Source organism: Ovis aries, chromosome 1 (assembly GCF_016772045.2).
Source record: "Ovis aries strain OAR_USU_Benz2616 breed Rambouillet chromosome 1, ARS-UI_Ramb_v3.0, whole genome shotgun sequence".
NCBI classification, from domain to species: Eukaryota; Metazoa; Chordata; class Mammalia; order Artiodactyla; family Bovidae; genus Ovis; species Ovis aries.
In genome coordinates, this window is record NC_056054.1 from 26,631,404 (window position 1) to 26,659,198 (window position 27,795).

General features: G+C 37.8%; 1 protein-coding gene across 3 annotated transcripts in view; it reads left to right on the plus strand.

Annotated features, from left to right (window-relative positions):
* The window catches only part of ZFYVE9 (zinc finger FYVE-type containing 9), a 155,637-nt gene that overhangs the window by 34,839 nt on the left and 93,003 nt on the right, over positions 1 to 27,795 (plus strand). For all 3 annotated transcript variants that reach the window (XM_042248141.2, XM_042248145.2, XM_042248146.2), the window contains exons 3-4: positions 11,437 to 11,542; positions 15,950 to 18,045. In XM_042248141.2, coding sequence (XP_042104075.1) covers positions 11,473 to 11,542; positions 15,950 to 18,045 — 2,166 coding nt within the window. In that variant the 5' untranslated portion in view covers positions 11,437 to 11,472. The remainder of the gene's footprint in view (positions 1 to 11,436; positions 11,543 to 15,949; positions 18,046 to 27,795) is intronic.

A 27,795-nucleotide genomic window follows, 5' to 3' on the forward strand; every position in this document is an offset into this window, starting at 1 on the left:
CATAGAAATGGTGGTGGGAAGGGAAGGAATGTGGGTGAGATTGGTTTCAGAGACTGATTATGCCATTCGCTATTGGAGTGTTGTGTGCTCTGGCTGAGTGCTCTGGTTTTCCATGTAAGCTTCAAGGATAGAGGCTTGGGTCTGACAGTGTGTGGCAGACTGAGTTCTTAAGGCACCTAGCAGTAGTACTTTCCTCACCAAAACTTCTGGACTTGGAGTTGGCTAGGTATTTCTTGTCCCCTAGCTTTCTCACATATGAGTGTGAGAAAAGAGTGCTTCTGTCTGCCTTCATCTGGCAAAATCTTATTTTTCAGGCATCTCCTCTTTAGGAAGTTTTCAGCCCACTGCAAAGACCATCAATAATAATAAATAATTAGCAATAATAAATTATTGGAGTATTTCTTACAGTAGCCCATCCTACCCCAAATAATATACCCCTGCTCTAGTCTGATTTGGATTCCCATCTTCTTTGGTTCCATAGTACCCAGTGCATATATTAATATCAATTAGTATATATCACAGTATTTCGTATTTTAAGTCTACTTATCCATCTTCTATGAAACATTGGGTACTGTTAGGTCAAGGCCATTGTCTTGTTGATATTGTAACCTAATGATTAAAACAATGTCTGATACATAGTAGATGCTCAGGAATATTTTATGCATGAATGCACATATGTTCATTGTAATTAGTATATGGCATAGAGAAAGTAACAGTGAAGGAGACACCTGAGGAGCAATCACATAAGTGCTGTAAAAGACCCTTAAGACTGAGATTCAAAACAGTGTCTAAAAGGTCTCTGGTTAATAGAATAAAAAAGAAGAGATACTCAGGAAGAAACTACTGAATTAAATAATCATATTCCTCTTTGAGATGTACCATTGACCCTTGAACATGTGGCGCTGACTCTCCGTACAGTGGAAAGTCTGCATATAACCCTATAATCAACTCTATATACATAGTTCTTCCATATCTGCGGTTCCGCATCCGTGGATTCAACCAACAGTGGATCATGTAGTACTATAATATTTACTATTGAAAGAATCCATATATAGATAGACCCACATGGTTCAAACCCATGTTGTTTAACAATCATTTGTACATATATGATATTTAGTGACTTCCATTTTGAATAAGAGGTGGACATAAAGGGAGGTAAGATTTAAATTCTCTGAGAGGTCCATCTTATACAATGAAAAGACTACTCCAAGATCTAAGGTTTTCCTTGGAAAATGAAACTAAAGAGGGTCAAGACTTGGGGACATGAGACATAACAGAGATCAAAGGATGAAGTTCTGAAGTAAAAGCAGGAGGATAAAGGGAAATCCTATATTTTAAGGAGAGACCCTTCCCATCTTCTGTTCTTCTTTCACACAGTGATTACCTGGTATTACATCTCGACGCCTCCTTATAGGAGATTATACGACTCTTCTCAGGAGTCCAAAGAAAAGACCTAGATATACTGACAGTTGGAGGTCTCCCAATGAAATAGCTTTGTTCCCCCCCAGTCGCCATGCAGTGGAAGCCTTCCAGCTGAGAAGCCACACGTGCAGAGCTTCCAGTTCGCTTTTGGTACTTCATTTGTTCAATGTGAGGCATTTGAGGACAGCATCCAGTGTGAAAGACAGAGATCAAACCACAAAACAGGAACTTGGAGGAAATAGTATTGAAACAGAAGGTTTAGGAAAAAGGAAAAAAAGTCAGAGCAAATTGTAGGTAATTATATTAAAGAAGTAAGAAAAGAATTATGTCCATGAAGTAAGATAAAGATGTCATAAAAAGGATCAGAAAAAGAAAGTACTCTGGAAATTTAAAATATGATAGTTTTAGTGCATTTAAATAAAAAAAAAAAACTATCTCAGGTTTATAGAAAATTTGCAAGTATAGTACAGAGAATTTTTTTCTTTGAACCATTTGAGAGTAAGTTGCTAGGTGCATCCCCTACTATGTTTGAAAATGTTCCCTTCAAAAAAGGATTTTGTACATAACTACAACACAGCCATCAAATTAGGGAATGAGCTTTGATGCATTACCACCATCCAATTGTCAGACCTTTCTCGTTTTGCCAGATGTGCAAATAATGTCCTTTTTGGTCAAGAGTACTGAGTTTGGGATCACATGTTTCATTTGGTTGGGAAGCCAGCCAGTGTTTTATGCAGTTTCAATCTGACCTCCCCACCCTGTTTTGGAAGTAAGCAAGGGTGTGCATGCTCCCCACAGCCCACAGCCCTTCCCACAGCCCTTCTGTTAGTACAACCAGCCCTTCAACCAGCCAAGGAGACTTGTCTTCCTGGCATCGAACCCCTGGGCTGTGGCTCCCAGTATGCGGCTTCAGTGGCTCACTCCCCAGGGAGGTTCTCCGCCTGTGAAATCCCCTTCTTCTTCTGAGTCCCCTCCCAAGCGCACAGTCCCCCACCTGATCACTTTTCTTCCTTTCCTACCTGATTCCGTGTGGATGTTTCCTGTAGCCTCGGTTGTACAAGAGTCTTTCTGCCAGTCTCCAGTTAGTGTTCAGTGAGATGGTTCCACATGGAGATGTATTTTTGATGTGTTTTTGGAGGGAGATGAATTCCACTGTTCTCCTGCTTCACTACCTTGATCTCTCTTCAGTAAACTTTATTTTTTTAGAGCAGTTTTAGGTTCAGAGAAAAATGGAGCAGAAAGTACAGGGAGTTACCATATACCTTACCTACCCCTCCCCCCAGATCCTCTCCCAACCTCCCCTAGTGTGCACATTGCTGTGTCCTTTTTATTGCGATCTGTCAGGGAGCATGAAGTTTGTTTGTCCTATTACTGATGATGTTCACTCACTCTGATCACTCATGAAAGGTGACATCTGCCAAGATTTGCCTCTGAAGTGACTCCTTGTTTTTTGTAATTAGTATTTTTGTGGAGAGGAATTTTGAAACTATGAAAATACCCCATTCCTCATTACACTTGGAATTCATTCATTTATGTTGTAAAGACTCATTACTTTCTTTTTTTAAGCCAATGGTTATAATCTGTTGCTATCCTTATTTACTTTGATGTTTAGAATCTCTCTGGTTAGGTCAGTGGAAGCTCCTTCAAGCTGATTTCTGTGTCCTTTGATATGTCCCCATCATTTTTGGACACTTCTTGTTTCTTTTTTGTTTAATTGAAATGTAATTCACATACCATACCATAAAATTCATCCTTTAAAAATACATAGTTCAGTGGTTTCTATATATTTGCAGAGTCTTGAAGTCATTACCATTATCTAATTCTAGAACATTTCCATCACTCCAAAAAGAAATCTTGTATCTGTTAGCAGTTACTCCCATTTCCCTCCAATTCCTCCCAGCTGCTGGCAACCCACTAATTTACTTTTTGTTTCTGTGCCTATTTTGGACATTTCATATAAATGGAATCATGTAATCTGTAGGTTTTTGTGTCTGCTTCCTTCAGTTACCATGATATTTTCAAGCTTCATCTATGTTATAGCATATAGCAAAACTTTATCCATTTAAATTATCATACACTATTATATTTTGTTAATATATAATGCCACATTTTATTCATTTATCAATTAATAGATCTTTGAATCATTTTTACCTCTTGGTGTTATGAATAATGTTGTTCTGAGCATTCACAGATAAGTTTTTGTGTGAATGTATGCCAAAGCCTTTGACTGTGTGGATCACAATAAACTGTGGAAAATTCTGAAAGAGATGGGAATACCAGACCACCTGACCTGCTTCTTGAGAAACCTATATGCAGATCAGGAAGTAACAGTTGGAACTGGACATGGAACAACAGACTGATTCCAAATAGGAAAAGGAGTATGTCAAGGCTGTATATTGTCACCCTGCTTATTTAGCTTATATACAGAGTACATTATGAGAAACGCTGGACTAGAAGAAAACAAGCTGGAATCAAGACTGCCGGGAGAAATATCAATAACCTCAGATATGCAGATGACACCACCCTTTCGGCAGAAAGTGAAGAGGAGCTCAAAAGCCTTTTGATGAAAGTGAAAGAGGAGAGTGAAAAAGTTGGCTTGAAGCTCAACATTCAGAAAACAAAGATCATGGCATCTGGTCCCATCACTTCATGGCAGATATATGGGGAAACAGTGGAAACAATGTCAGACTTTATTTTTCTGGGCTCCAAAATCACTGCAGATGGTGATTGCAGCCATGAAATTAAAAGACGCTTACTCCTTGGAAGGAAAGTTATGACCAACCTAGATAGCATATTCAAAAGCAGAGACATTACTTTGCCAACAAAGGTCCATCTAGTCAAGGCTATGGTTTTTCTAGTGGTCATGTATGGATGTGAAAGTTGGACTGTGAAGAAAGCTGAGCACCGAAGAATTGATGCTTTTGAACTGTGGTGTTGGAGAAGACTCTTGAGAGTCCCTTGGACTGCAAGGAGATCCAACCAGTCCCTTCTAAAGGAGATCAGTCCTGGGTGTTCATTGGAAGGACTGATGCTAAACCTGAAGCTCCAGTACTCTGGCCAGCTCATGCAAAGAGTTGACTCACTGGAAAAGACCCTGATGCTGGGAGAGATTGGGGGCAGGAGGAGAAGGGGATGACAGAGGATGAGATGGTTGGATGGCATCACCGACTTGATGGACATGAGTTTGGGTGAACTCCGGGAGTTGGTGATGGACAGGGAGGTCTGGCGTGCTGCAATTCGTGGGGTCACAAAGACTTGGACATGACTGAGCGACTGAACTGAACTGATGTTTTCTCTTCTCTTGGGAATAAGCCTAGGAGTGGAATAGCTATGCCTTGTGGTTAATTCCTTTTAACTTTTTGAGGAACTGCCAAACTGGTTTCCAAAGTTGCCACACCATTTTACTTTCTTCCCTGCTATGTGTGAGGGTTCATGTTTCTCTCCATCCTCATCAAAGTTCTTATATTTTTTCTACTTCAGCTTTAGAATCAGGCATTTTTCCATGGAGCTCTAGCTGCTTTTAGTGAATAACAATATTTATAAATCAAATCTGGTGCTAGGTATGCTCATTGCTACATGGAGTGGAGGTTGGAATTGCTGCTCCAAGTTCTTTGAATATATGTGTACACACACACACTTAGATCTGTGTTTATTGCCAGAAATATGTTTATTGAATACCAAAACTGTGTTTACTTACTACTATAAGTATGCTTATCGAAACCCATGAGCTCAAACTGACAACTCGTATTCCAGACCAACACTGCAGGGTTCTTTGTATTTTTCTCTTTTTCCGCATTTACTTTGTGGTGGTCTTTCCTGTTCTCAGTTTTCCCCTGTGTTAATGCCTTCTCCACCAGTGAGAAACCTTCTTCCTATTACCCTTTATGTCCTTGCTTATCTGACTCATCCCTCTGCATGTAGTCTGTGCCCTATCACTGGCTTCTCCCTTTGGTCCTTCTAGTCCTGCTTAGGCTGTGACCTGCCCGCCTGCACTGCCCTCTTAGATCTCCTCCTCACCCTTCCTGCCTGCGAAGCCATCTTACCCACTGTGCTGTCTCTCTGCCAGACCGTCCCCTTCAAGTGGACACCTTCCTCACCTCTCGGGGACCCTTAACAACCCACGCTGGGCTGTGCTGCAGTTTCCTTCCTTCTTGGGGCTGTGACTTGTTATGCTGGGCCACCCCCACGTAAGGACGTCTGCTTGCCACACTTGGGCTCTGACTCCCCCCCATACACAGATGCCCTCTTCATCTGCTCCTTATTTATTGAACTGTTAATAATTTTCCCCCTTTATTTTTATTTTTTAAACCTTTTATTTTAAAGTAACTATAAATTCACAGGACATTGCAAAAACAGTATAGTTTTTGTGTATCCTTCATTTACAGTTTTTTCCATTTGTTACATCGTATGCAACTAGAGAAAAGATAAAATCCAGGAAGTTAGTATTTTATTTGTCCATTCATCAGTTGAGAGATATCTTGGTTGTTTCTACGCTTTTGCCTTTATGAATAATGCTGCTGTGTGCATATTCATGAGTGTATATAGTTCTGTCCCATTTATCACAGGCAGGTTTGTGTAACCACCATTGCAGTTTAAGATATAGCACGATTCTGTCACCACAGGTATCTCCCTTGTGCTTCTCCTTTATAGTCATGTGAACTCTCCTCTCTACACTGTCACATATTTAATGACTTCTTAAAATTAAAAACATAATTACAAATCACAGGAGGAAAAGAGCTGAGCAAGGATAGAGATAAACCATGTTATGTTCATGAATGGGAAAACTTAGTATCATTACCAATCCTGAGGTAGGGGCAGGCTACGAATTCTAATTTCTGAAGGTTGATTTTATTGGCACTTTTTTCCATCGGGCACCACTGCTGAGTCTTGGGGCCACTTGGGGCAGTTTTTCCTTCAGCTCCTAGCTTTATGCAGAGAGCCCAGTCTGGCCCTCTGTAATGCAGAAACTTCTAGAAGTTTACAGCCAGTGGTTCCCATTCTACTTTCTAGTTTTCAAATCCTGGGTCTGAAGGTTGCTGCCTAGTGTTGTAACCTCTGTGACTGCCACCCTTCAGTTCTCACTCATTGCTGTGGCTTGATCTCTTGTTTGTTAATGGCATATTTCTCTTTCTTGGTTTTGAATTTCACTGTATAAACTCTTTAAAAATAATGTGTTTTATCTAGAGTTTCTGTATTCAAAGTAGAAAGAAATGTTTTCCACCACAAGCTCAGTACAATTTTTTTTCCTTTTCTTTTGAAAAATTTCGAGCCTGTAGAAAAGTTGAAAGAATAGTATAATGAAGAATATATGGTGAAAGAATAGTACAGAAATATCCATCACCAGGTTCATCAGTTTCTACTGTTTTGCCTCTTTCTTGAGCACTTTTCTCCTCTCCCCCTGACCGGTGCCACTCACTCACACTGACATTCACATATTTTTTTTCCTGAATTATTTGAAAGTTAGTTGCAAATAACATAACACTTCTTCCCCAAATAGATACAGTAGGTGTCTCTTAAGAGGAAAGATAGTCTCCTACAAAATTTAACTACTTTCAACATCTAGGAAATGATTATTTATTCATTGTATCACTAATGTATAGTCCAAATTCCCCTGATTATCCCTTAAATGTCATTTTTTTGCTGTGTATTTTATATGTATATTTCCTTGATCCAGTTAGTATTCATGCATAACATTTGGTTATTTCATTTCTTTAGTCTGTCTCAACTCAGAATTGAATACACTGAGTGTTTTGAAGAATTCAGGACAGTTGTCTTAGAATGCCTCACAGTCTACATTTGTCTAGTTTGTTTTTTTGTCTAGTTTTTCAGGATTCAATTCATATTAAACAATTTGAGAAAGAATACCTTGTAGGTAAATGTTTTAAATTTATCGTGTCACATCAGATGCATATTGTCAGCTTGTTAAACTGTTGGTGATGCTAAACTTGTTCATTTGGTTAAGGGAGTGATTACTATATCTTTTCACTGTAAATGTCCATTTTCTCCCTTGGGACTAATAAATCATCTATAGAATGATATTTTGAAGCATTGTGAAAATTTTCTTCCCCACTGTTTACCTAAAGGTTTTAGGCATCCATTTTTGATGCTTGCCTGAATCAGTAGTTACAATTGGAGTTCAATACAGTTTCTTGAATGGCTGTTTATACTGTTTATTTATTTCACAGGTGTTTGTGAAATAGGTGCCACATTAGGTTCTGTGACAGTCACATGGTGACCACTGTCTAGTAGGTGTCTTGGGATTATAGCTCAGGGATGGAGCATTTGACTGCAGTTTAGTGGGTGCCTTGTGGTGTCTATGTTGTGGTGGGAGAGACTGACATTAATCAAACAGTCACACCAATATATATTTATAATAAGACTGTGATAATTATTATAAAGGGAAAGGTAAGGGTGCTTTGAGAGATTATAAAGAGAGATCACCTTTTCTAGGGATTCAGGGAAGACTTCTTGTGAAACTAGTATTTGAGCTAAGAACTAAAGATGTAGAGTTGGCCAAAAAATTCCTTCAGGTTTTAAGTAAAACTAGAAGACACATTTTACATTTTCACCAGGAAATTTATTGAGTAACATATTCACCCTTAATCTTCCATCAGGACAACATAAGAGTGAATGTTTCTTTGATGACTAGGCAAAAATTAGGAGCAAGGACACTTGTTCCTTGGGAGAAAAGCAATGACAAACCTTTATTAAAAAGCAGAGACTTCACTTTGCCAACAAAGGTCCATATAGTCAGAGTCATAGTTTTTCCAGTAGTCATGGATGTGAGAGTTGAACCATAAAGAAGGCTGAATGCTGAAGAATTGATGCTTTTGAAGTGTGGTGTTGGAGAAGACTCTTGAAAGTCCCTTGGACTGCAAGGGGATCAAACCAATCAATCCTAAAGGAGATCAATCCTGAATATTCACTGGAAGGACTGATGCTGAAGCTAAAGCTCCAATACTTTGGCCACCTGATGTGAAGAGCAACTCATTAGAAAAGAACCTGATGCTGGGAAAGGTTGAAGGCAAGAGGAGAAGGGGACAACAGAGGACAAGATGGTTGGATGGCATCACCAACTCAATGGGCAGGAGTTTGAGCAGGCTCTGGGAGATGGTGAAGGACAGGGAAGCCTGGCATGCTGCAGTCCATGGGGTCACAAAGGGTTGGACACGACTGAGCAACTGAACAACAAGGCAAAAACTGTTACAGTTTGGCTGGGAAGTTCTGATTCACCTGCCATATTCACCAGACATTGCACCTTTGAATTTCTATTTATTTCGATCTTTACAAAACTTTCTTAATGGAAAAAATTTTAATTCCCCAGAAGACTGTAAAAGGCACCTGGGACAGTTTTTTTAAGGTACACTCTGATATGTCAGCTGTCACAATACAGTTTAACAAAATTGTTTTAAATGAAGTTAAAGACAACTAAGTGCTGCTAGAGCCATCTTAGGGAAAAAACTGAAAAAACTTTTTGGCCCACTATTTTGGCAAGGAGTGTGTATATTGGAGACAGATAAAAGGTCTCAGAGAGAAAAGGAGCATGAGACATTGAAGAAATGTATATCAAGTAGTGTTCCAGCACAAAGTATAGTGTCTGCACATAATAGGTGCTCAGTAAATATTAGTGGAAGGGAGGATAGGACTGTAAAATTAGCCTGTGTAATCACTGTTGCTAGATTATTTATTTTATAATAAAAGTATCAACTCCAAGGATCAACTTAAAAACTTAATTACTGATGAAGCATTTATCATGTGGGAGACAGTATTTTAAGTGTGTTATCTGTGTTAATTTATTTACTCTTTAGGTATGTACTGTTATTACTCAGTTTTGCAGATAAAAGTTAAGTCACAGGTAATTTGAGTACTGGACTTTTCAGGTGGCTCAGTGGTAAAGATTTGGCCTGCCACTGCAGGAGACGCAGGAGATGTGGTTTCAATACTTGGGGTGGACAGATCCCCTGGAGAAGGAAATGGCAACCCACCCCAGTATTCTTGCCTTGGAAATTCCATGGATAGTGGAGGCTGGTGGGCTACAGTCTATGGGATCAAAAAGAGTCGGACACAACTGAATGAACAACTGAGCATGCACACAGGCACAAATTGAGTAACTTCCCTAAGGTCAAGTAGTTAGCAAGTGAATTAGAAACTAGGTTAGAAGTTGGACGGTCTAGTCCTAGAGTTTATGTTCTTGTCCATTATGCTGTAATTCTTACTATTGTTTAAAGTATAAACAATACCTTTCTCAAATTTACATTCCAGGGCTTCCATAATATAATGCCTGTCACTACAGCTGCGTCCTGCTGTCACCCATGTAAATAAATCCTTGTTCCAATTAAACTGATTCCTCAATAATTGCCCATTCCTAGTATGTCTCCCCCTGTTTGAAATTTCACTTGTGCATCTTCCCATGTAGAAGACTATTACAATTTCATCCATCCTTCCAGACCCAGCTCAGATCCATAAATAATGCCTTCCTTGACCATCCAAACTGATGAGCTGATCCATTTCTTGAACTTTTATAGTACTTACTCTGTAATACTCACTTGTTAATTTTGACAGATTAATCATTTAGTTTCTTGAGCTGTGTTGTTATGAAAATCATTTTGATTACTATTTAAATTTTCTCATTTAGCATTGTTTATCATTAAGTAAATGATAAGATTCTTGATGTTAGGGCTCGTATCTGAGACTTCAGTTGATCCCTGTACCCCACATACAGTAGATGCATTGTAAATATGTTGATCTGATTGTTTCTGTGGCTTAGCTATTGTAACTAATGCTGCAGTGAACATAGAGGTACAGACTCTCTTCCAGCTAGCAATTTTATTTTCTTTGGATGTATACCCAGCAATGAAATTACTGGATTATATGGTGGTTATACTTTTAATTCCTTAAGGAGCTTCCATACTTTCTGTAGTGTCTGTATCAGTTTGCATTTCCACCAGTAGTACACAAGGATTCTCTCTTCTCCACATTCTCACCAACACTTATTATTTGTTTTCTTTTTTGATGACAGCCATTCTGACAGGTGTGATGATATCTTTGTGGTTTTGATTTGCATTTCCCTGATGATTGGTGATGTTGAGCATTTTTTCATGTACCTGTTGGCCATCTTATGTCTTCTTTGGAAAAATATCTTTTCAGATCCTCTGCCTACTTTTAAATGTGGTTGTTTATTTTTTTGATGTTGAGTTATATGAGTTCTTTGTATATTTTGGATATTTACCCCTTGGTGGACATATCATTTGCAAGATCCTTTCCCATCCAATAGGCAGCCTTTTTGTTTTGTTGATAGTTTCTTTTGCTGGGCAAAGTCTTTTTAGTTTGATGTAGCTCCATTTGTTTATTTTCACTTTCGTTTCTCTTGGCTAAAGAGCCATAGCCAAAGGAATATTGTTAAGGCTGATGTCAAAGAGTATATTACCTATGTTTTCTTTTAGTTTTATGGTTTCAGGTCTTATATTCAAGTATTTTTATCTATTTTGAGTTTATTTTTGTATATGGTATGAGAAAGTAGTCCAGTTTGATTCTTTTGGATGTAGCTGTCCAGTTTTCCCAACACCATTTATTGAAGAGCTGTCTTTGCCCTATTCCCTTTGTTATAGGTTAACTGTCCGTACAAGTGTGGGTTTTTTCTGAGTTCTGTGTCCTGTTCCATTGATCTATGTGTCTGTTTTTGTGTGACTACTGTGCTGTTATAATTACTGTAGCTTTGTAGTATAGTTTGGCACCACAGAGTATATTATGGGGGGGTTTTTAAATAGTGATGTTATCAGTCACTTTTATTAGTAATCGGTTTGTTCTTCATATTTTCTATTTTTTATGATTTAGTGTTGGTAGGATGTATGTGACTAGGACTGTATTCATTTATTCTGAGTTGTCCAATTTATTAGAATATACTTATTCATAGTAGTCTGTTATGCTCCTTTGTATTTCTGTTTTATCAGTTGTAATATCTATAAATTATATTTTAATAATTGGGAGTATAATAAAATTTGATCTTTTTTCTAGATTTAAATAAGTCTCTTGAGTGGTGTTTTCTCACCGATGGAGAATTACTTCCAAGCAGAAGCTTACAACCTGGACAAGGTGTTAGATGAATTTGAACAAAACGAAGGTGAGAATTTAGTTTGGTGACACTATTTGAATGTATTTATGATATAGAAAATGTGGGATTATAAGAGGATGCAGTACTAAAGCACAGAAAGTTGGGTCCAATGCCTTATTGATGATAGTACTATATATTAATACTAGGAGGAAGAACTAACACTTTTTTAGCCCTAACTATGTGCCAGATACTAAGCTAACCCATAACCCTAGGCTAATTCCTGATTCATGTAAATTTAAAACCTATTATTTTGGGATTTTATTAGATGTATGTAGTTGGGCTTTATAAATATCAAGTGAAAGTGTATTGTCCTTTCAGTTTGGATCATTTATACAAGTATCTTCTCACTCTCTTCTCTGGTTTCTTCCCTACTTGTATCGCAGTTTTTTGTCATCCACACAAATATTACACATAATCATGTGAATACTGTCTCTAGAATACCGCTGACTCTCATTAATAAAAGTATAGTTCTTTACCTCAGTCTCTTTGCAACTTCTGTAGGTTCTAGTAGAATATTTTCTATATAGTTGATTTGCAAAATATTCCTGTTGAGTCAGTAAAAATTGTCACTCTCATTGAAATATAGTGTTTGCTTACCAAAAATAGCTCCTTTTAAAGGAGAATGATTTCAGAAGCCAGATTTTTTGCAACTCTGCTGATCATTTGTTTCGAATTTTTCTTTTTTTTAACTTTTTGGTTGCTCTGTGTCTTCATTGCTGTGTGTGGGCTTTCTTTAGTTGCGGCAAACAGAGGCTGCTCTTCACTGCAGTGGCTTTCTTGTTGAGGAGCACAGGCTCTGTGTATGTGAGGAACTGAATTCATGCTCCCCGCATTGGCAAGCAGACTCCCATCTACTGTACCACTAGGGATGTCCTGTTTTGAACTGTTTTTAAAAAATCTCAGTTGTCGTTGTTTAGTCATTCAGTCGTGTCCGACTCTGTGACCCCATGGACTGTAGCATGCCAGGCTTCACTGTCTTCCCAGCGTTTCCTCAAATTCATGTCCATGATGTTGGTAATGCCATCCAACCATCTCATCCTCTGTCACCCCATTCTCCGCTTGCCCTCAGTCTTTCCCAGCATCAGGGTGGGAGTTGGCTCTGGGAGTTTCCAGTGAGTTGGCTCTTTGCATGAGGTAGCCGAAGTATTGGAGCTTCAGCTTTGGTGTCAGTGAATATTCAAGGTTGATTTCCTTTAGGATTGACTGGTTTTATTTATCTCCTTGCTGTCCAAGGGACTTTCAAGAGTCTTCTCCAGCATCACAATTTCAAGAGTCTTCTCCAGCATCAATTCTTCAGTGATCAGCCTTCTTTATGGTCCAACTTTCACATCCATACATGACTACTGGAAAAACCATAGCTCTGACTATCTGTACCTTTGTCGGCAAAGTTATATCTCTGCTTTTTAGGTTTTAAACACTGTCTAGGTTTGTCATAGCTTTTCTCCCAAGGAACAAGTGTCTTTTTGTGGCTGCACTGCACCATGGCTGCAGTGATTTTAGAACCCAAGAAAATAAAATCTGCCCCTGTTTCTATTTTTCCCCCCATCTATTTGCCATAAAATGATGGGACTGGATGCCATGATCTTAGTTTTTTGAATGTTGAGTTTTAAGCCAGCTTTTTCACTCTTCTCTTTCACCCTTATCAAGAGGCTCTTTAGTTCCTCTTAACTTTCTTGTCATTAGAGTGATATCATCTGCATATCTGAGGTTATTGATATTTCTCCTGGGAATCTTGATTCCAGCTTGTGATTCATTCAGCCTGGCATTTTGCATGATGTGCTCTGCACAGACGTTAAATAAGCAGGGTGACAATGCACAGACTTGACAACATACAGACTTGTACAGTGTACTCCTTTCCCGATTTTGAGCCAGTCCATTGTTTTGTATCTGAATTAACTGCTGCTTCTTGACCCGCATCCAGATATCTCAGGAAGCAGGTAAGGTGGTCTGGTATTCCCATCTCTTTAAGAATTTTCTACAGTTTGTTGTAATCCACACAATCAAAGACTTTAGTGTAGTCAATGAAGCAGAAGTAGATGTTTCTTTGGAACTCCCTTGCTTTCTCTGTGATCCAGTGGATGTTGGCAATTTGAACTCTGGTACAGCTGTGCATCTGGAATTTCTTGATTCACGTACTGCTGAAGCCTACCTTAAAGGATTTTGAGCATTACCTTTCTATTTCTAGTATGTGAAATGAGTGCAATTGTACGGTAGTTTGAACATTCTTTGGAATTGCTATTCTTTGGGATTGGAATGAAAACTGACCTTTTCCAGTCCTGTGGCCTCTGCTGAGTTTTCCAAGCAGTTTGCTGACATATTGAGTGCAGCAGTTTCATAGCATCATCTTTTAGGATTTTAAATAGCTCTGTTGAATTCCATCACCTCACTAGCTTTGCTCATAGTTATACTTCCTAAGACCCATTTGACTTCACACTCCAGGATGTCTGGCTCTTGATGAGTGACCCCCACCATCATGATTATTCTGATCATTATGATCTTTTTTGTATAGTTCTTCTGTGTATTCTTGCCATCTCTTAATCTCTTAAAGGAAGTACATGTTACCAGATCTCACGTCTCTGCTAGCCCAAATTTGGAGAACTCAGGATTTAACATTTAACAGTCAGAGTATATTAATCCCATTCTCCATGCAATCTGAATTTTTTTAATGGCTTTTGCAATCTGACCTTTCTAGCTTCTTTTCACTACATTCTTAAACTAATTCTTTTTTCACCTCAAGCTGATTTACTTAATTGCTCTTTCAGATTCTTGTGCTTGGGGCTGTACTTTTCCTTTTTTCTCTTTTATATATGTCCTGTTTCCAAGTTTATGTAAAATTGTCTTTGAAGCCCAGCACATATCCTCCTGCTTCCATGAATTCAAGTTTGCTGCATCAGCCTGTGAAATATCTTTATACTAAATTTATTTTCTACTACTACATAGTAGTTTTCAAATACTTAATCTGTCATATACTACTAGTTAGATATTCATGTTTGCTGTATCTATTTCTTATTTTTCCAGCTAGATTATGTACTTTTCGGAGGCCAGAGCTATCATTTAATCTCATATGCCTCAACCTCAATGCTTTTACTGTGGTATCACTTAGCATGTTTTTATTGTGTATCTACTGCATATTTATCAGAATGTTTTTATTGTGTACCTATTACATATCAAGTGCTCTGCAGAGCTAGGACTAACACTGATGGGAAGAAATGGTTTCTGCCTGAAAATGTCAGGTAAATCATTGTATTTCAGTGTAATAAATGCTTTGATAGAGATATGAACAAAGTACTAAGGAAACCTTAAAAGTTAATGTTGCTACTAGAGGAAGGGACTTCCCTGAGAGCAGATTGTATCTGTAATTTCAGGGCTGTGATTATCAGATTTACTCTAGGAAGAAAGCAGGAAAGGCAATAATTGCAAAGTGCTTTGTTTCTTACTTCTCTAATTAGACATACACATAGCACTATAACTTGGGAAAGTAGCCATCATAGTTATGATCTATTAAAAAATAAACATTAAATGAAATTTTGATTATTGATAGAGTATAAAACCATTGATTTAATATGGCAAATGCAGAATTTCTGCCAATTTCCTCAGTATAATTATGAACCTAAGAAATAATATTGTAACATGGTTATAAGCAGAATTTCACATACTGTAGGAAACTTTTAAACTTATTGCAGACAAATGTCAAATATATACAAAAGTAAATAGAGTAGTATAATAAATTCCTGTGTACTTATTACACAGCTTCAGTAGTGAGTGACATGCTGCTATTTTTCATTTATATATCTTCATTTATTCCTTACTCCCTGCTTCATTGTTGGTGTGTTTTTTTTTTTTTTTTTTACAGATTTTTAAAGGTGAAATTTATACATTAATTGTATAGATCTTAAATGTACAGTTTTGGCCAAGAGATATATCCATATAACCCACATCTTAGTCATGATGTAAATTATAGAACTTTCTGTCTCCACAGAAAATTCCTTTGTTTCCTTTCCACTCAATTACTATATCCTCATCACTGTTCTAATTTGTTTTTCACTTTAGATTAGCTCCTACCCCATACTGTGCTTAGCCTATCCAAGGCCTACCCGATTACTGCACTCCCTTGCTCAGCTCAAAGGACAGCCTGCCAGTCACTAATTATGTTAACTAGATCGAGGTAGAATTCTTTTGTTGTTTGAAATGTTCTGAGATATTACCATTTGGTGATATATAATTCAGGGAACTGTCTTAAATGTTTTCTCTTATCCATAGCTAAAAATCAGAAACTTCATATCCTAGGAATATTCTGTTTTCACATATCCTAGGTAGATTTTACTTTCAGAGAACATTTGCAAGTGTATTTCAGTAACTTAGTCCTAGCCTTATCAGTGTTACCAACAAACTTATTGTAATTATTTATTTTTTCAGATGAAACCGTTTCTCCTATTTTATTGGATACAAAGTGGAGTAAGATTCTAGATCCTCCTTCTCGTCAGCTGTCATGTAACTCTGCACTGACCAGTGTGAATGAACCTACAGTTTCTGAGTCACAGCCACAACTGAAAGTCTTCTCTCTGGCTCATTCAGCTCCTCCTAACACAGAGGGAGAGGACCACTGTGCTAATGGACAAGACTGTAGTCTGAATCCAGAGATCAACACAATGTGGATTGATGAAAATGCGGTTACAGAAGACCAGTTAATTAAGAGGAACTGTAATCGAGATGATCAATGCAGTACTGTCGAAGTGGGAGAGAAGAAATGTGGAAACCTAGCTTGTCTGCCAGATGAGAAGAACGTTCTTGTTGTAGCTGTCATGCATAACTGTGATAAAAGGACATTACAAAGCGATTTGCAGGATTGTAATAATTATAATAGTCAGTCCCTCAAGAATGCTTTTAGCTGTTCACTGGATAATGAAAACAGACAAACTGATCAGTTTAGTTTTAGTATAAATGGGTCCACTGAAAAAGATATGAACTCAGAGAAACAAATGGATCCGTTGAATAGACCAAATCCAGAGGGGGATTCTGATAAGTATATATGTACTACTTCTGATAATCTAGCCAGTGTTTGTTCCCCTTCACAGTTACAGGATGATGAAAATATAGACAGAGACCCCTCCATGTCTGTGATTACAAGCTTAACACTAGATTCAGTAATCTCATCCCAGCGAACAGAGGAAGGTCCTGCTGTAAAGCAAGAGGACGCTACCCCAGATGAGATTCTCACTGGCAAAACCAGCTCTCCTAGGACAGACCTGGGGAGTCCAAACTCCTTTTCTCACTTGAGTGAGGAGATTTTGATGAAAAAAGAGCCAGCAGAGGAGAGGACAACTGAAGAATCCACCCAGTCTGCTTCACCTTTACTTCTCAAAACTGACATGCCTAATGGGTCTGGCAGGGATGATAACTCTGAACAGGTTTCAGATTGTCTTGTGCCCAGTGAGGTTAAAGCTGATGACAAGGAAGGCTGTAAACATGAAGAAATTCTTGGCACTAAAGAACTTGTTAATATGACAGAGCATTTCTCTGAATCTCAGGAGATGACTAACTGGAAGTTGACTAAACCAAACAAGATGAATGAGAGCCAAGTAAAAAAAGAAAATGAGAAGTTCCTGCAGATGAATCAGCCTGAAGACACCTGTGATGATAGTGGAGCGTGTGATAGAACGGCAGAAGCAGGTCTAGATTTAAAAGGAACTTGCATGAATGAAAGTGAAGGATGTGATTTCTCCACTGTTATAGATACACCAGCAGCAAATTCACTATCTAATTGTTGTGATTCCTATGGAATGCAGAGCCCAGTTGTTTGTTTTGTTCCAAAGACTTTACCCTCCAAAGAAGATTCAGTAACAGAAGAAAAGGAAATAGAGGAGAGCAAGTCGGAATGCTACTCAAATATTTATGAACAGAGAGGAAATGAAGCCACAGAAGGGAGTGGACTACTTTTAAACAGCACTGGTGACCTAACGAAGAAAAACTATTTACACAATTTCTGTAGCCAGGTTCCATCAGTGCTTGGGCAATCTTCCCCCAAGATAGTAGCAAACCTGCAATCTATCAGTGTTCCTTTTGGTGGTGCAAGACCCAAGCAACCTTCTAATCTTAAACTTCAAATTCCAAAGCCATTATCAGACCATTTACAAAATGACCTTCCTGCGAACAGTGGAAATACCACTAAAAACAAAAATGATGTTCTTGGGAAAGCAAAATTAGGGGAAAATTCAGCAACCAATGTGTGCAATGCGTCTTCGGGAAACATCTCTATTGCTGATACAAATGGGGACCATTTAGAAAGTTATGAATCTGGGATATCCAGTAGACCGTGCCTTGCATTAGCTCCAGAAAGCCCAGATAATGATCTCAGAGCTGGTCAGTTTGGAATTTCTGCTAGAAAGCCATTTACCACTCTGGGTGAAGTGGCTCCAGTGTGGGTACCAGATTCTCAGGCTCCAAACTGCATGAAATGTGAAGCCAGGTTTACATTCACCAAAAGGAGGCATCATTGCAGAGCATGTGGGAAGGTAAGTTGTGTGTGTCAGGAATCTGGCACGTGCATTTTACAACGCTCAATTAAAACTTAATAAAGGTAATATAGGGAGCATGCTTAAGGCTGAGATGAGATTACAAATAGCTTTGGAATATACAGTTCTAGTAAATTTCCAAATGAAAAATGGCCTCGCTGATTCTTAGTGTTTATATAATTTTCTTGTTGTTGTGAAGATTTACGCCGAATCAGTTTTCATAAAGAGATGAAAACTGCAGAAGTGGTAACTTTGATTTCTATATTGATACTTGCTTAATGGAATAGCTTGAAACGAGGAAATTATTCTTCTGAATAAGATTTTAAGAAATTTAAGAAATGTTTATAATTGACTATATTTTTTAATTCTTGAGTAATTATACTTAGAATCCATCCCAGTTTTTACTATAGAATTTTTGCCATTGTACTAGACATGCTGGAACTTTCTGTACACATATTTTTGTCTTTTCCCCCCATATAACTTTGACTCAAAAGACTTGAAAGCTGTTGATCCTTGTGACAATGTAATAAGGATAATTGATATTCCTTAGTTCTCCCAAAATTTTGTTAGCTAGTGACACATCAATATACTAATATTTCTTTAAGCAAGAACTATAAACAAGGAGGAAATAGGATTTTGTATTTTTTAAAGTAATGTAAGGTTTTGTGTCAGGTCTGGATTTGAACTTCAGCTTTATTACTATTAACTATATAACTTTATTAAGCTTTGCGTGCATGCTAAGTTGCTTCTGTTGTGTCTGACTCTGTGCAACCCTGTGGACTGTAGCCTGCCAGTCTCCTCTATCAGGGGATTCTCCAGGCAAAAATACTGGAGTGCGTTGCCATTTCCTTCTCCAGGGGGTCTTCCCAACCCAGGGATCAAACCCATGTCTCTTACATCTCTTGTACTGGCAGCAGGTTCTTTACCACTAGTGCCATGTGCCAAATTTGTCATAAGAAAACAAACCAAAAGATAACTTTCATTGGGCTGCTCTGAAGATTAAATGAAATTACATGTAGTAGTAAGTACTCAGTAAATGACCTCTGTTTCTCTTCTTGCCTGATTACTGGTCTGTCTGAATTAATTAGATTGCCGTCAACTTCAAGGGACAGACTATCTGGCTCTCGGTGACTCAAACAAAAATAACGTTTATTTCACATAACAAGAGGCCTGAAAATAGAGACTCTGCTGTGTCTGGGTGTAGAGTCAGAGTTACTGAAGTTCTCTTGGTCTTCCCTTCATGGTCTCAATATACTGTGGCACAGCTTTAAGCATGAAGTCCAACCTGACGACTTCCTAAGTACAGAGAAGCTGGTCAGTGGCAAAAAAGCCTATTTCTCTTGCCACCCTCTCATCAGGAAGGAAAGAAACCCCAGCAACTTCTTTCAATTTATTGGCCGCTTCTAGACCACAGGTCCAATTTAGACCAATGACTGACAACAGGGAACAGAATTGCCAGGATTGGCAAAGATCAATTGTGACTCACCCCCTGGGGCTGAGCCAATAAGGCAGCATTAGCCCCAGAAAGCTCAGATAATGAAAAGAATATTAAAAAATACAAAATCCTATTTCTTCCTTGTTTATAGTTCTCACTTAAGAAAAACCTAGTATATTGATGGGTTACTAGCTAACAGAATTTTGAGAGAACTAAGGAATATCAGTTATCCTTAGAACATCACAGGGATCAATAGCCTTCAACTCTTTTTCGAGTCATAGTTATATGGGGGGCGGGGGGAGACAAAAATATGTGTACAGAAAGGTCCAGAATATCTAGTACAATGGCAAAGGAAAAGGGGAAGAATGGTTCTTGGGTGGACATTCAACAAGGGCTACTATAAAGTCATAGAACAAATGAACCAAATAGCGGGGAGCAGAAAGTTGTTAAAATTGTGACTGGTCTGTTAGTCTCTGATTATTAAAATTTAAAGAAAATAATGTGTCTAATTCCTAAATATTTTGCAATCTGAAGTAAACCTGTGGTCAGTAGCCTGAACAGTTAGTTTTCTGTTAGGGGATTAGAGGCATCATTTTTTTTGTTTCTGTTCTATGTTTTGCTTACTGTGTGTAACACTTTGTGAAAATTTTGCTCTCTTAAGCAAATAATAAAAATGCTTTTGTTCCAGGCCAGCATATTCAGATGTAATGACTAAATAGGTGACTTAGGTGGATTCAGAAAGAAAATGGTGGCGTAAAAATGCACATAAGCTGAAAAATTACATGGGGAATTTTTGCTGAGTGGAATTTGTAGAATTTATAATTCATATGGATTATGGATTCATATTCCATCTTTTTTTCTTTCCATCTCCATTTTCCTCAGGGATATTCTGAGGATTGTTGAGATAATGTCTGTAAAAATCCTTGAGCATCTCAGAAGACAGGGGCTTATAAATGTGGGTATAGTTTTTCTAGACAGTAAATTAATCAAATGGTACTTGGAAGATAGCTGGAAAAATACCCTAAGCAATGTGATTTTGTAAAATAGTGTTTACTGTCGAAAAAAGTTTATTTTGTACCATTTTAATATTTCTACTATCCAGTAATTTCCAATACTTTTTAAAACTTAATATCTATAGGCAATAAGTTTTCCTTACTGTAACAAGCATATATTAAGCATCTACTGTATGAAAGTTTCTGGGCTAAGTGCTGGAGATTTGGAGATAGAATGTATGACCCCATAGAGTTTTTAATCAGAAGGATTGATTTCAGTGAGTGAGGAATATCTGGATTTCCTGTAATTTTGCAAAAATCCTAAAAAAAAAAAAAATAGTGAACTGCTGATCTGAGTAGAAAATTGGACCATCCCATACAATTTATAAAACAGTATTTTAAGAGTCAGTTATGTGTGTTTTATATTCATTCTCATCTTGTAGAATGGGTGGTTAATTTTTTCCTACTTGACAGATCAAGAATTAGAGGCTCAGAGAGGTCAAGGAATATATCCAAGGTCACACAACTTGAAAGTGGTAGAGCCACCTTTGGAGGAAAAGCTAGGACTCTTTCCTTCTGTCATAACTGCTTCTCCTAGTGTGTCTCCTCATTTATAATAGCAGTATAAACAAAATGCTTTAGAAACAGTAAGGTAGGGGAGCTTAATTTTTCCAAGAATGGAAGGAGGAGTCAGGAAAATTGTAATATAAAAAGCAACCATTTGGGCCTTCTCTGGTGGTCCAGTGGTTAAGACTCCTCTATATTTCTGCTGCAGGGGTCTTGGGTTCCATCCCACATGCTGCCCTGTGAGCATACCGTATCTCCCCTTCTGCCCCCTGCTAAAAGATAAAATGACTATTTGGAGAAGGAGATAAGAAAGTGGATATAACTTATGGATCAAAATTCTAAAGTATGTGAAGAGAATGGGATCACAGCAGAGCACAAGTGGAGAATTAGCAGTAGGAAAAGGGAAATCATTTTACAGAAGAATCAGTTCAGTTCAGTTCAGTCGCCCAGTCGTCTCCGACTCTTTGCGACCCCATGAATCACAGCACGCCAGGCCTCCCTGTCCATCACCAACTCCCGGAGTTTACTCAAACTCACGTCCATCGAGTCAGTGATGCCATCCAGCCATCTCATCCTCTGTCATCCCCTTCTCCTACTGCCCCCAATCCCTCCCAGCATCAGAGTCTTTTCCAATGAGTCAACTCTTTGCGTGAGGTGGCCAAAGTACTGGAGTTTCAGCTTTAGCATCAGTCCTTCCAAAGTAATCCCAGGGCTGATCTCCTTCAGAATGGACTGGTTGGATCTCCTTGCAGTCCAAGGGACTCTCAAGAGTCTTCTCCAACACCACAGTTCAAAAGCATCAATTCTTCAGCACTCAGCCTTCTTCACAGTCCAACTCTCACATCCAAACATGACCACTGGAAAACCATAGCCTTGACTAGATGGACCTTAGTCAGCAAAATAATGTCTCTGCTTTTGAATATGCTATCTAGGTTGGTCATAACTTTTCTTCCAAGGAGTAAGCGTCTTTTAATTTCATGGCTGCAGTCACCATCTGCAGTGATTTTGGAGCCCCCCAAAATAAAGTCTGACACTGTTTCTACTGTTTCCCCATCTATTTCCCATGAAGTGATGGGACCAGATGCCATGATCTTCATTTTCTGAATGTTGAGCTCTAAGCCAACTTTTTCACTCTCCACTTTCACTTTCATCAAGAGGCTTTTAGTTCCTCTTCACTTTCTGCCATAAGGGTGGTGTCATCTGCATATCTGAGGTTATTGATATTTCTCCCGGCAGTCTTGATTCCAGCTTGTGTTTCTTCCATCCCAGCATTTCTCATGATGTACTCTGCATAGAAGTTAAATAAGCAGGGTGACAATATACAGCCTTGACGTACTCCTTTTCCTATTTGGAGCCAGTCTGTTGTTGCATGTCCAGTTTTAACTGTTGCTTCCTGACCTGCATACAGATTTCTCAAGAGGCAGGTCAGGTGGTCTGGTATTCCCATCTCTTTCAGAATTTTCCACAGTTTATTGTGATCCACACAGTCAAAGGCTTTGGCATATTCAATACAGCAGAAATAGATGTTTTTCTGGAACTCTCTTGCTTTTTCCATGATCCAGTGGATGTTGGCAATTTGATCTCTGATTCCTCTGCCTTTTCTAAAACCAGCTTGAACATTAGGAAGTGCACGGTTCACATATTGCTGAAGTCTGGCTTGGCGAATTTTGAGCATTACTTTACTAGCGTGTGAGATGAGTGCAATTGTGTGGTAGTTTGAGCATTCTTTGGCATTGCCTTTCTTTGGGATTGGAATGAACACTGACCTTTTCCAGTCCTGTGGCCACTGCTGAGTTTTCCAAATGTGCTGGCATATTGAGTGCAGCACTTTCACAGCATCATCTTTCAGGATTTGAAACAGCTCAACTGGACTTCCATCACCTCCACTAGCTTTGTTCATAGTGATGCTTTCTAAGGCCCACTTGACTTCACATTCCAGGATGTCTGGCTCTAGATGAGTGATCACACCATCGTGATTATCTTGGTCGTGAAGATCTTTTTTGTACAGTTCTTCTGTGTATTCTTGCCACCTCTTCTTAATATCTTCTGCTTCTGTTAGGTCCATACCATTTCTGTCCTGTATCGAGCCCATCTTTGCATGAAATGTTCCCTTGGTATCTCTAATTTTCTTGAAGAGATCTCTAGTCTTTCCTATTCTGTTGTTTTCCTCTATTTCTTTGCATTGATCGCTGAAGAAGGCTTTCTTATCTCTTCTTGCTATTCTTTGGAACTCTGCATTCACATGCTTATATCTTTCCTTTTCTCCTTTGCTTTTCGCTTCTCTTCTTTTCACAGCTATTTGTAAGGCCTCCTCAGACAGCCATTTTGCTTTTTTGCATTTCTTTTCCATGGGGATGGTCTTGATCCCTGTCTCCTGTACAATGTCACGGACCTCATTCCATAGTTCATCAGGCACTCTATCTATCATATCTAGTCCCTTAAATCTATTTCTCACTTCCACTGCATAATCATAAGGGATTTGATCTAGGTCATACCTGAATGGTCTAGCGGTTTTCCCTACTTTCTTCAATTTGAGTCTGGAACAGAAGAATAGGCTGTGATAAAAATACACTTGAATATAGAAGGAGTTAATAGAAAATTGTGGGAAATTATTTAGCAAAGCTTAGTGGCACCCCACTCCAGTATTCTTGCCTGGAAAATCCCATGGATGGAGGAGCCTGGTAGGCTACAGTTCATGGGGTCGCTAAGAGTTGGACACAACTGAGCGACTTCACTTTCACTTTTCACTTTCATGCATTGGAGAAGGAAATGGCAACCCACTCCAGTGTTCTTGCCTGGAGAATTCCATGGACGGAGGAGCCTGGTGGGCTGCAGTCCATGGGGTCGCTAAGAGTCGGACACGACTGAGCGACTTCACTTTCACTTCCACTTAGGGCATATATTCAGCTCTTGATGAGTAGAATTACAGATATTGTTACATTTATCTTGATATATTGTCTTTAAGAAGAATATAATTGAATTTAGGAAGATATTAAAATATTGCAGTTTATTTCTATATTGTTACAGTGGACATCAAAACACCTGGATTCCATTCTTCATTGTTAACTGGAAAACTATGTCATGCTCTAAAATGCTTAGCAAATGGGTTTTATTTTATGATTTCATGCAATATTAATTCATATAATTGTTCCCTCCAGCAGCATAATCTTTTACTTCTCCTGTATGATAAGTAATAAATTACAGAATAGAAAGAATACAGAAGAGAGTTTCCTGCTGGTCCAGTGGTTAGGACTTGGGGCTTTCACTGCTGTGCCCCCAGGTTCAGTCCCTGGTTGGGAAACTAAGATCCTGTGAGCTGTGCAGCGAGACCAATAAAAAAAAGAGTACAGAGAATTCCTTCCTTGAAAATTTCTCATGATCATTGTAAATCTAATGAACTTAGCCCTCTAAGTTCAAGTGATCATTGTTATTATATACCTATATTTATTTCCTGTGGAAAACACTGAATCTAGTAGATCACGGTTATTCATCCTCTGTTATGTTCCATTTGCCGTAAGTATTTGACCCCTTTTTATTTGATTATTTGACTTGAAAGGCCTAAAGGAAGCTAATGAGTTTAAGAGTACAGGAAAGAGCTTTTTGAAAGTGGAAAAGAATTGCTAAAAGAAAAAAAAAGTTTTTTATCTTTTATTTGGTCATTCACAAGGTTTTATCACACTTTATCCATTACCATCAGTGATGTGGCTGGTTGTTATTTACGAGATGCTAGCTGGTTTATGACTGTTCTATCTACTGAAATAGACATGAAAATAGCCTTTAAAAGTTCTTGAACTGATACTCACAATGTAGATACTGTATATTTGTTTAGGACAGTGTGCAAGATGAGAATAGCATTTTTTTAAACACTTCTACTATATACTAGGCTTCTCTGGTCTAAACTAAACACAGTTCTCTGAGATACAGTTAAAGAGGAGAAAAGTACCTCAGAAAGTAGAGTTTATAAGTGAAAGTGCATGGATTTTAACACAAAGTTATTCAGTTCTAAAGCCCCTTGCTCTTTTTACCACACTGGACATAGTAGCAAAATTTATCAGTATTTGGATTGCTTACTAAAAATCTAAGTGATTGTCTTTGGGTGAACACTAGTTTTGGATAATGGTAAAGGACTGGGAATTTGAAAGGAAGAAAAAATGCTAAGTGATTGGTGCTATCAGTGGATGGGAGAGTATAGCAAAGACAGCAGGATTTTAGGTTTTACTTCACTATTAGGTCTTGGACTACAAATTAAGAAAAGAACAATGTGGGTGCCAGGTCATAGAGTGAGGAGAGATATACCACTCCAGTTTACTCACTACTTTTTCCACATTAATTGACTTTAATAGTATAACTCAAAATTGATGGATTTTTACTATGTTTGGATAGATGGTGATTTGAATAGGCAGACCACAGAAGAGGAATGTAGGAGAGGAAGAATGGAAAGAACAGTGGAATGAGTATGAAACAGCTCTGGGCTTCTGTTTCCTCTGCTGTAAAAGGAAGGGATTGCATAGATTTTATTTCCTTACAGCTCTGAAATCTTGTGTGAACTTCTGTGTTTAAAAAAGAAAGAAAAGGAAATGATAAGGTTTGTGCTAGCACTGATTTATCTCTGTAAAGTTATTATTAAACATACTTGATTAGCCAAGGTCACTTTGTGGGAAAAATATGCCATTAAACATTTTGTAATGTGCTGTGCTGAAAGTGTGTTTTCTGGAAGTCATCTTAGTTTGATTGGAATGCTGCTTATTACAGTACCACTTAATGGGCTATACTAGGGATTGTGTTTTGCAATTACTGTTCTTTTTTATTCATTTCCAATAGTACTAATACTTTTACATGCAAATGATCATCACATATAGTTTAAAGCAGATAGCTTGATGACATGTATAACATCAAGATGGCGTATTGAAAACTGATTTAGATTATTTTTAATATAGCTCTAGAAAGGTACCTTCCTCTACACAGTGGGGATTATAGGTATTTAATGTATACAGAACATTTCTGCATGTAATTATAAAATGTTATGTTTTACATAAATTTATATTTATGAAAGTGATTCATGTATAATGAACATTTCTGAATGTAATTATAAAATTTTATGTTTTACATAAATTTATATAACATAAATATAAGTTTATATAATTTATATGTTAATGTATAAAATGGCAAACTACAGTTAGTATTTAATGCCATACTTTTAATTTGAATTACTGTTCCACAGTAGTTATGAGTAATTTTGTCTATAAAGGAATATAAAAGAACTAAATAATAATATTTGATATCTTTGTTTCTATAGCATATTTTTAAGTGGGAAATATTTTAAAGAATTAAAATAAGTTTTCAAATTTGAAATTGAAAACAAAACACATTTTTAGTTGAGAAGAAGAGGCCTGGTACAATTTTTGTTTTAAACAAAGTAATATTTATATATTTAAAGATGGCAATCTTCTACATACTTTTACAAATCCAAAGTCCCTAATTCAGCTCCCTGGATATACCCACTTTAAGAAATTAATAACCTGTTTCTTAAGTTAAAGTATAGTTGGTTTACAGTATTACATTAGTTTCAAATGTACACCATAGTAATTCAGTATTTTAGTAGATTATACTCTTTTTTTGTTTTCTGACTGCACCATACAACTTGTGGGATCCCAGTTCCTCAAACATGGATTGAAACCACACCCTTGACAGTGAAAATGTAGAGTCCTAACCACTGGACTGCCGGGGAATTCCCTATATTCTATTTAAAATTATTAAAATAATGACCACATTTCTCTGTACTGTATAATGCATCCTTGTACCTTATTTATTTTATGCATAGTGGTTTGTATTGCTGCCTCTCAATCCTCTATTCCTATCTTGCCCCTCCCCTTTCCTCTTCTCAGTGCTAACCACTAGTTTGTTCTCCTTATCTGTGGGTCTGTTTGTTTTGTCATATTCAAGAGTTTTGTCTTTCTCTGTATAACTCTTTTCACTAAGCATAGTACTCTCTAAGGCCCATCCATGTTGTTGTAAATGGCAGAATTTCATTCTTTTTAGTGACTGAGTGATAGTCCTATGTGTGTGTGTGAGTGCGCGCGTGCGCGTGTGCGCGTCACATGTGTCCATCCATGCATGCACATGCACGCGTGCCCTACATATTCTTTGTCCATTCTTCTCTTGATGAACATTTGGGTTGAGCCAATATCTTGGCTCTTGTAAATAATGTCATGATGAACATAGGAGTCCATATCTTTTTCAGTTATTGTTTTCATATTCTTTGGCTGAATAACCAGAATTGGGATAGCTGGATAATACATTAGTTCTGTGCTTACTTATTTGAGAGATTTCCATACAGTTTTCCATAGTGGCTATACCAGTTTACATTCCCACCAGTAGTTTATGAGGGTTCCCTTCCATGTCCTTCCTGACATTGTTATTTGTAGACTTCTTGATGATAGCCATCATGAAAGGTGTGAAGGTGATATCACATTATGATTTTGCTTTGCATTTTCCTGATGATTAGTGATGTTGAACATCTTCCTGTGGCTCGTGGCCATCTGTGTGTCTTCTTTGGAAGCATGTTCATGTGTTCTGGCCATTTTTAATTTCGGTTGTTTGTTTTTTTGATACTGAATTGTTTGAGCTCTTTATATATTTTGAATATTAATCCCTTACTGATCATATAATTTGCAAATGTTTTATCCCATTTTGTAGGTTGATTCTTTGCTTTGTTGATGGTTTTCTTTGCTGTATAAAATCTTTTAAATTTAAGTA